The sequence below is a fragment of the Suricata suricatta genome, chromosome 9 (genome assembly GCF_006229205.1).
Source record: "Suricata suricatta isolate VVHF042 chromosome 9, meerkat_22Aug2017_6uvM2_HiC, whole genome shotgun sequence".
Lineage (NCBI taxonomy): Eukaryota > Metazoa > Chordata > Mammalia > Carnivora > Herpestidae > Suricata > Suricata suricatta.
This window is the reverse complement of record NC_043708.1, coordinates 27236900-27246944: the sequence shown is the minus strand read 5'-3', so window position 1 is coordinate 27246944 and position 10045 is coordinate 27236900. Positions and strand designations below refer to the sequence as shown.

Below are 10045 nucleotides of genomic sequence, written 5' to 3'. Positions count from 1 at the left end.
AATGATTGCCACTTCAGATAGCTGTGAAATTAGGTGATTAACTAGTTGTTACTTAACCTTCTAATTTCTGTATAAGTCTAATTACATGAAATAGAAGTTGGGGTTCTGATTTTTTACTTTGCTTATCCATTTGGAGTGTCATTGTAACTACTGTATTGTAAATGATGGAAAATAATTGCATATGTTAAAAAAATAGTGTATTCTAAAAAAAAAAATAAAGTTACAAAAAAAGCAAAAAAAAAAAAAAGGTGATAGGGTGTAATGGCACCAGCACAAGATGTACACAGACATCTTGGTTTTTTTTTTTTAATTTTTTTAAATGTTTTATTTATTTTTGATACAGAGCATGAGAGGGGGAGGGGCAGAGAGAGAGGGAGACACAGAACTGGAAGCAGGCTCCAAGCTCTGAGCTAACTGTCAGTACAGAGCCCGACGCGGGGCTCGAACCCACGAACTGACCTGAGATCTGACCTGAGCCGAAGTTGGAGGCCCAACCAACTGAGCCACCCAGGCGCCCCCACAGACATCTTGTTAAATATAAGGGGGCGCCTCGGTGACTCAGTTGGTTAAGCGTCCAGCTTTGGCTCAGGTCATGATCTCACGGTTCGTGGGTTTGAGCCCCGCATCGGGCTCTGTGCTGACAGCTCAGAGCCTAGAGCCTGCTTCAGATTCTGTGTCTCCCTCTCTCTCTGACCCTCCCCTGTTCATGCTGTCTCCCTCTCTCTCTGACCCTCCCCTGCTCATGCTGTCTCTCTGTGTCTCTCAAAAATAAATAAAAAAACATTAAAAAATTTTTTTAAATAATAAGGTTAAATATAAGTTTCATTTCACCAATTACTAACTAGTTCCATGAACCTGGGGCCTCCCTTTCCCCCCCAAAATTGGGATGATAATAATATATCATTTAATTCCTAGTAATTTTCTTTTATGAGGAGTAAATGGTTGAAACCCGTCAAGGGTGCTATTGGAAAAGTCATAAGGAAAAAAGACTGCTGTTCATAGGTGAATCAAATGGCCATTTGTTTGTTTGTTTGTTTTTTAAGTTTATTCATTTGTTGAGGGAGAGTGAAGTCTTAAGCAGGCCCCAGCTCAGCACAGAGCCCGATGTGGGGCTTAAACTCAGGACCCTAAGATCATGACCTGAGCTGAGATCAAAAGTTGGATGCTTAACTGACTGAGCCACCCAGGGGCCCCTCAAATGGCCACTTGTAATAGAAGATTTTGGTAACTGTGGCAAGAGCAGTCCTGGTGGAATAGCATAAACCCAAACTACCCTGAGGGGATTAGGTAGATGAGAAGAACAACTACAGACAATTTTGTCTCCACAGATTTTTCTGTAAAAGAGAGTAGAAAGGGCAGAGTGGATGTGAGGTGGAGGGACTGTGGTGAAAATGGAAGCGGCACTAGAGCTGATGGGAATGGGCCAGTAGAGAAGAAAGTTATGAAGGAGGAGAGGGAGATGATATAACTGTTGGAGCAAAGTCCTGGAAAATGAAAGTGGAGGAGATCCCAAGTACAAGCAGCAGGGGGCCTTTGATAAGCACAGAGGTGCTTTGGGATGGAAGAGAAGGTTTAAAGCTTGAGTTCACGTGGAGCTAAGTAGATCTCGAGGGAGAATGAGGAGCAGTTCCCACTGGCCTATTTGTTCTCTCCAAAAAGTATGAAGAGCTGAAAATGAAAGAAACAAGATTAAAGTTTAAGGGCCTTGAGGAAGTAGGAGGTGTGACACAGTCTTTTAGAGAAATGAAAAGCACACATAAGTGAAATGTGGCAAGATGGATGGGAAATATGGATGCTTATCTGAAATTTGTGGTCATGAAATGAAAGTAAGATCTGTCAGCATAAATGTGTATTTTTTTTCCAGCAGAGTTCACTTGCACAAGTACAGGCCTGGAGGAAGTGAATGGGGGTGGGGGGTGGGGTTAACCAAGGCTAGTGTTTTTCCAGGCAACTATGACCAAAGACAGAGAGGTATTAGGGTCAAGGGTGCTTACAAGGAAGTGATAATAACAAAGAAGCTTGAAATCTAAAGTAAATGAGTGGCAAGGAAGAACACAAGAGACATACTGGTAGTTAAAGCAACAGTGGTAGTCAGGGCCACCAAGAGGTGGAAATGGGTGGTGCAAGAATGGTTGACCTGTAATTATGGAAGGTGATGACCAGAGAGTAGCCTGAAGCTGAGGTTTTAGAGATTCTTTACTCACTGATTATGACTCGGTCTGACAGTGGGAGTGGATGGTGGGAGTGGATGGCTGGAGCGGGGTAGAGAAAAAGATCATGGCTTAAGTTTGAGGTCAAGGAGCTCAGAAGCCAAAGTATTTACTATATCTTCCACATGGTTGTTGAAGTCACCAAGAATGATGATGGAGAAACTGTAGAAAATGAGACAGAGAGGAAGAAAAGTAAATACCCCAAGGTTGTAAAATTGGCAAATGGTAGAGCCCAGAATCTGACTCAGTTCTGCCTGGTTCCCAGTTCCAGGCACTACTGATCACATTGTTCTGTTTATGGACTCATTCTCCTCTCTCCTCTCTCTTCTTCTCAGGTAAAGGGTCCAGGAGTAGGGCTGCTTGGGAGTTCCAAAGGAGGTGATCTCTGCCTCTCCATGGCTTCATTCCTGAAGGGCATCACCGCTGCCGTCATAATCAATGGCTCCGTGGCCAATGTGGGGGGAACCTTACGCTACAAGGATGAGACCTTGCCTCCTGTGGGCTTTGACCAAAGTCGAGTGAAGCTGACCAGAGATGGCTTGGTAGACATTCTGGATGTGTTGAACAGCCCTTTGGAAGGACCTGACCAGAAGAGCTTCATTCCTGTGGAAAGGGCTGAGAATGCCTTCCTGTTCCTAGTAGGTCAGGATGACCACAACTGGAAGAGTGAATTCTATGCTAATGAGGCCTCTAAGCGCTTACAGGCCCATGGTAAGGAGAAGCCCCATATCATCTGTTACCCTGGGACAGGGCACTATATTGAGCCTCCTTACTTCCCCATGTGCCAGGCTTCCCTACACACCTTGGTCGGTGGTCCTGTCATCTGGGGAGGGGAGCCCAGGGCTCATGCCATGGCCCAGGTGGATGCTTGGAAGCAACTCCAGATTTTCTTCCACAAACACTTGGGTGGGGAAAAGTTAGGCGGACTCTCCTGAAAATATAACTCAGTATTTGAAGGTTGTGAGTGTGTGACTAATATATGCTAAGAAGTATCAGTTGAAGACAGTTCAGCTGAGGTATTATGGTAATACTGTTGGGTTTTTATTTCTTTCTCTTTAAATAACACTACTATTAAAAATAGTCTTGGGACGCCTGGGTGGCTCAGTAGGTTCAGCACCCAACTTCAGCTCAGGTCACAATCTCACAGTTCGTAAGTTCAAGCCCTGAATCGGGCTCTGTACTGACAGCTAGCTCAGAGCCTGGAATCTGTCTTCAGATTCTGTGTCTCCCTCTCTCTCTGACCCTCCTCTGCTCATGTTGTCTCTCTCTTTCTCAAATAAATAAAAACGGTAAAAAGAAAAAAAAATTTTTAAATAGTCTCTGTGGGGAATAAGTTTAGGAATTCCCTGAGCTTGCACCAGTGGGTTAACAAGGTTTAGGATGAAAGCATCCAAGACTAGGTAAACCGGGCAAAAGTGCTCCCAGCAGAGTACAAAATCCCAAAGCTGTTTTCACAGGACAGAACATCTAGAACAGGTTAACAGGGCTATAGACCACAGTGGGGTAAAGTTGCCCAGACCAGAGCTAATTAGAAAAAAAGAAAGGTGCACTGTTTACCATGAGCTGGCTGCTCTATCTGTTTTATCTCCTAGGCAAGTTAAGATAAACATACACAGGGGCGCCTGGGTGGCTCAGTCGGTTAAGCATCCGGCTTCGGCTCAGGTCATGATCTCACAGTTCGTGGGTTTGAGCCCCGCGTCAGGCTCTGTGCTGACAGCTAGCTCAGAGCCTGGAGCCTGTTTCAGATTCTGTATCTCCCTCTCTCTCTGACCCTCCCCTGCTCCAGCTGTCTCTCTCTGTCTCTCAAAAATAAATAAAAAGCAATAAAAAAAAAAGTTAAAAAAAAAAAAAAAGATAAACAGTGCCTCATGCCTGTCCTAAGCAACCATCTGGTCAGTGCAGATTTTGTTTTGCATTGACCCAAACCCCTAACACCAAATATCTTTGAAACCCCCTTTCTCTCATACACGAGTTAATGTTCACTGTTTTATGGTCTCTCTGAATGTCCACCACGTTCATAAGCCTTGTGATCCTAATAAAAATGGAGCTAGGACCCTTACTTGGGGCTCTTGTCCCCTCCTGGACATCAGCGCCTCTTGCATTTAATTCTGTATCCATTCTCTTGCTGGACAAGAGAACTCCAGACTCAAAGTCTACGACAAGTCTCCCTACAAACAATGTCAGAATGAAAAGTGAGTCTTACGTATAAGCAACTTTTGTTAAAGTTTAAATATTGGGACATTACAGATAAAGCTGCTGTTTTTTTTACAGTACTCTCAGTCTTGTGTCCACTGTCAAGGAGCAAGAATTCCTGTCGGGTCATAGGTCCTTCTAGTTGGACTAAGAATCAAATTGACATGAGACAGATTAAAATGAGAATCAAATTTGATAGCATATGCACAGGAAATCCACACAGACATGGAAATATATTTACAATTATAGAAAAAGAAAAGGAAGATTATTAAAACTTGTTTTTAATGTTTATTTTTGAGAGAGTGGGGGGGGAGGGGCAGAGAGAGAGAGGGAGGCACAGAATCCAAAGCAGGCTCCAGGCTCTGAGCTGTCAACACAGAGCCCAACACAGGGCTCAAACACACGAACCATGAGATTATGACCTGAGCCGAAGTTGGATGCTCAATTGACTGAGCCACCCAGGTGCCCCGAGGAAAAGAAAATTATTAAGTTGTAAACATGGCAACATGATCTTTTTTTCTTAATATGGATTAGATTTATATTATTTATATACCCCATCCTCTTCTGTTTTTTTCATTGTATTTTTCTAAATCACTACATTACTGAGAATCCTGCCTCAGAGTCAGCACGTAAATAAGTAAATAAAATATCTTGAAAAAAGCTCTTAGTAAGGGTGCTAACTAGAGGCTTGTGGTCTCTGGCTCTGTCAAGTCAGGACTAAAAATAGAAGAAAATTGAGAGCTAAAAGAAGCAAAAAGCAGGGTGCCTGAGTGGCTCTGTCAGTTAAGCACCTGACTCTTGATTTTCATGATCTCCTGACTGTGGGATCAAGCTCCATGTCAGGCATCTCACTAGCTTTAGAGCCTGCTTGAGATTCTCTCTCTCTCTCTCTCTCTCTCTCTCTGCCCCTCCCCCTCCTTGTGGAAGTACGTGGGCTCTCTCTCAAATAAACTTTTAAAAAAAATAAACAAAAAGCTATGAAAAATTTGAAGATTTTGTTTTCTTTTTTTAACATGAAGAAAATGTGCTGCTTATAGTGTCTAGTCTCCACTAACCTCAGTGGGCTGAGGAATGCCTCCTCCACCCATGCCCAGGAGTATAATGGCAGGGAGGCGGCTTTCTCTCTCTGCGCTGCGGATTGTGCTTTCTGCATGCCTTCCTAAGCACATGGGCAAGAAAAGCCAGACTGGTTTAACTACACTCTCCAAGGCAATCTTTGCTTGTTTATCATGCTGGAGTGCTTAGTACCCTCAAAGATTCTGGAGCAGGTTCCTGAGAGAGCCTCAGGACAGAAACAAAAAGATGGTAAGAGTGGATGGCCAGGGACACCTGGCTGGCTCAGTTGGCTCTTGATTTCACCCGACTCTTGATTTCAGCTTGATTGCTGAGGTCACTATCTTGTGGTTTGTGGGTTTGAGCCCCACACGGCTCTGTGCTGACAGTGTGGAGCCTGCTTGAGATTTTCCCCCTTTCTCTGCCCCTCTCCCACTCCCACTCTCTCTGTCTCTCTCAAAATAAATAAACATTAAAAAAAATGTGTGGATGACCTTGTTCCTTGACTAGGCCTTGGAGCACAGACACAGGGAAGTGAAGAGACCCTCCTTTAATCCCTTCTGAAATAAGATGGAGGTATAAACAAGTAGGGGAAAGAAACTTTAGTGTAGAGATGAAACAGAAGAATAAAAGTGCCATAAGGACAGTATTCTATAAGGATGGGACAAACCACAACCAACATGGTCGACAGGTGGAGAGGACTTAAGTAGCATTTCAGATGGGACTTGAACTATAGGTAGGACTTAAAATTAGGGGTTATTGGCCTTGTTTTTAAAGGTAATATATGTTTATTGTAGAAATAATGAAAATTATAAAGAAGTCAAAATGCAGGCAGCTGTTCTTGGTTACTCACTACCCAATTGCACAGAATGGAAAGGGGGACAGGGAGGAACTTTGTGATGAGAAAGCTTGACCAAATGCTACCTTAGCCGTAAACATCAGTGATAAGTAGTGTTGATACCACGTAACCTTGATATGATTGATGTGTTGAAAGTGGCACTTTAGGTCTGTGGTCTTTCTCCCAAGAACCCATAACCCTAGACTCAAGTATCAAGCAAGCCCAAATTAAGGGACATCCCGGACAATACCTCACCAAAACACTCAGAACTGTCAAAATCATGAAAAACAAAGTCTGAGAAACCACCACAGCCAAGAAGGGCCTAAGGAGACATGACTATAGAGGTGGCCTTTAGGCAAACAGGCTTGAACTATGGGATCCAGAAAGGGCCCAGAGGGACCACCTGGCTGAATACAGACAGGCCCATCAGGTGACACACCTCAAAAATCCACAGGCCCTAACCAACCCATGGGCTACTTATAACTGGGCACGGCTACCAAAAAGGGGAGAATTTCAAACATCACCGTACCTCCTCATCTTCCCCCTTTAAAAACAGCCCCTACCCACTGCCTAGTTGCAGTCACCTCTCCTTTGCTGTCCTCCCTACAGCCTTCTTGCCCTGTATTCAATAAACATCTATGGCCTTTGTTCTGACTCAGGTGAATTTTACCTCTTATTGCACCACCAGCTTCCAACTGATTGTCCCTCCAAATTTGGGGGCCCCTATCTGATCCAGAGACACCTCCTTTAGACACCACAATGACTACTAATGTAATATGGTATCCTAGATGGGATACTTGAACAGAAAAAGGACGTTAGGGAAAAACTAAGGAAATATGGATAGAGTATGGAGTTTAGTTAATAATGATATACCAATATTGGTTCATTACTTGTGACAAATGTGCCATAGTGATGTAAAATGCTAACAAAAGGGGAAACTGGGTGCTGTGTATACAGAACTTCTCTTATTTTGTACCTTTTCTATAAATTAAAACTTTTAAAACAAAAGGCTTGTTTAATATTTTAAAAAGCACAATTAAAATTTTGCTTCATTTCCTTATTTTTCTATATGTGTGTGTGTATTCATACTTTACTGTGTGTACAGATTTTTGTCCTGCTTTCTAATGACCTAACATCATACAATGAGCATATTTGAGCACAATGAGCACACCAAATATGTTGACAAGATTTCATAATCTATAATGACCTAGCAGTTTTCTATTTTTGGACATCTCGGTTTAAAAACTAGTTTAGCTGCAGGGAACCCAGGTGGCTTGGTCAGCTGAGGGTTCAACTGCATTTCAGCTCAGGTTATGATCTCACGGTTCATGAGTTTGAGCCTAAAGTTGGCCTTTGCTATGCTGACAGTGCTGGAACATTCTCTCCCCATCTCTCTCTGCCCCTCCCCTACTTGTGCTCATGCTCTCTCTCTCAAAATAAATAAATGAACTTAAAAAAATTAAAAACAGGGGCACCTGGGTGGCTCAGTTGGTTGGGCATCCGACTTCGGCTCAGTTCATAATCTCATGGTTTGTGAGTTCAAGCCCTGCATTGGGCTCTATGCTGACAGCTCAGAGCCAGGAGCCTGCTTCAAATTCTGTGTCTCCCTCTCTCTCTGCCCCTTCCCCACTCACACTCTGTCTCTCCTTTCCTCAAAAATTAATAAATGTTAAAAAAATAATTTGAAAAACCATTTAGCTGTAATGATTAGTGTTGTGATGATTATTTTTGTAAATTCATTTTTGTGTAGATCTCAGACCATTTCCTTGGGATGTAGAAGACTTCCCTGCTAAAGAGTAAGACTGGAAATATAGTTTCTCCTTTAGGGCTAATGAATAGGTTCTGTGTAGTTTAAAAGAAGATTCTAGGAGTGCCTGGGTGGCTCAGTAAGTTAAGCATCCAACTCTTGGTTCTGGCTCAGGTCATGCTCTCACAGTTCTGTGAGTTTGAGCTCCACATTGGGCTCTGCACTGTCAGCACAGAGCCTGCTTGGGATCCTCTCTCCCTCTCTCTGCCCCTCACCCACTGGCACAGTCTCTGTCTCTCTCAAAATAAATAAAATAAAAAATAAAAGATTCTAGTTCAGCAAGTTTATAGTTTTAAGGAAAAACAAGTTGCAAAGTTAACTTATTTCCAAGCATCTCTGTATAGGAAGCTATTGGTCACTCATCAACTAACATTTTGCTTTTAAAAAGAATAATTTTTTTCCTAATGCTATAAGGTACATATTTGGCTTTTCATAGATATAAAAGCTCTTTGTTTTATAGGTGTTCAAATAGTTTAAAACATTGTTCATATGACTGCATAAATTGGTAAGATCTGTGATTTGTTATGTAAACCAGTAGAGCTGCTTATGCTTTTTTTTTTTTTTTTTTTTTTTAATGAGGAGCTTGAACTCATGACTCTGAGATCAAGACTTGAGTTGAGGTCAAGAGTCTGACACTTAACCAACTAAGCCACCCTGGCACCCCTTCTTGTGTCTTAACAAAATACACTGTGTTCCAGCTTTATGAAATCTGTTTACCTTGACCTTGAGAGTGTTAAGAATAATCATCTAAGATTCTCTTCCTACTACTACAGTAGAAATATATATGCTGATTGCTTTTTTAAAATCATAAACACAATGCCTATTTTGTTTGTTTAATCAATATCTTTGACCATCAATGGTACCTTGTAACTCTGACTTGGTTTTATAGGGTAGTCTGTCTCAGTGCCAAATACTGCAATCCTCAATAAGACTTTTTTTTTTAGGGGCACCTGGAAGGCTCAGTCAGTTAAGCATTGACTCTTGATTTTGGCTCAGGTCATAATCTCACAGTTTGTGAATTTGAGCCCCTGAGTCTGGCTCTGTGCTGACAGCTCAGAGCCTGCTTGGGATCCTCTCCCTCTCTCTCTCTTTCTGCCCCTCCCCTGCTCATGGTCTCTCACTCTCTCTTTCTCTCAAAATAAGTAAATAAACTAAAAAAAAAAAAAAAGATTTTTAAAAATCCTTGTAAAGTGAGATTTTTCTCTATGGGAACTAGACCAAATCTGAGTTTTAAAAATAATAGTCATCAAGCTCCTTGTATATTTTGGATACTAGTCCTTTATCTGATATGTCATTTGCCACTATCTTTTCCCATTCTGTCGGTTGCCTGTTAGTTTTTTTGATTGTTTCCTTTGCCTTGCAGAAGCTTTTTATCTTGATGAGGTCCCAGTAGTTCATTTTTGTTCTTGATTCCCTTACCTCTGGGGATGTGCCGAGGAAGAAATTGCTGCTATTGAGGTCTAGGAGGCTATTTCCTGCTTTTTCCTCAAGGGTTTTTATGATTTCCTGTCTCACATTCAGATCCTTTATCCATTTTGAGTTTATTTTTGTGAATGATGTCAGAAAGTGGTCTAATTTCATTTTTCTACATGTTGCTCTCCAGCTCTCCCAACACCACCTGTTGAAGAGGTTGTCTTTTTTCCAGTGGACACTCTTTCCTGCTTTGTCAAAGATTAATTGGCCATATACTTGTGGGTCCAGTTCTGGGTTCTCTATTCTATTCCATTGGTCCATATGTCTGTTTTTGTGCCAATACCATACTATCTTCATGAAAAATGAATGATCCAGTGAAGAAATGGGCAGAAGACCTGAATAGACACTTCTCCAAAGAGGATATCCAGATGGCCAACAGGCACATGAAACGATGCTCAGCGTCACTCATCATCAGGGAAATTCAAATCAAAACCACAGTGAGATACCACCTCACACCGGTCAGAGTTGCTA

The 10045-nt window shown here is 42.1% G+C and overlaps 1 protein-coding gene across 3 annotated transcripts in view; it reads left to right on the top strand.

Moving 5' to 3' along the window:
- Positions 1-10045, top strand: part of LOC115302720 (acyl-coenzyme A thioesterase 1-like) — a 50043-nt gene that overhangs the window by 3546 nt on the left and 36452 nt on the right. For 2 of the 3 annotated variants that reach the window (XM_029952664.1, XM_029952663.1), the window contains one exon: positions 2546-3171. The exons of the other annotated variant lie outside the window; for it this stretch is intronic. In XM_029952664.1, the coding sequence (XP_029808524.1) occupies positions 2546-3145 (600 nt within the window). In that variant the 3' untranslated portion in view covers positions 3146-3171. Of the gene's footprint in view, positions 1-2545; positions 3172-10045 lie in introns of those variants that run through there. 3 annotated transcript variants of the gene reach the window in all.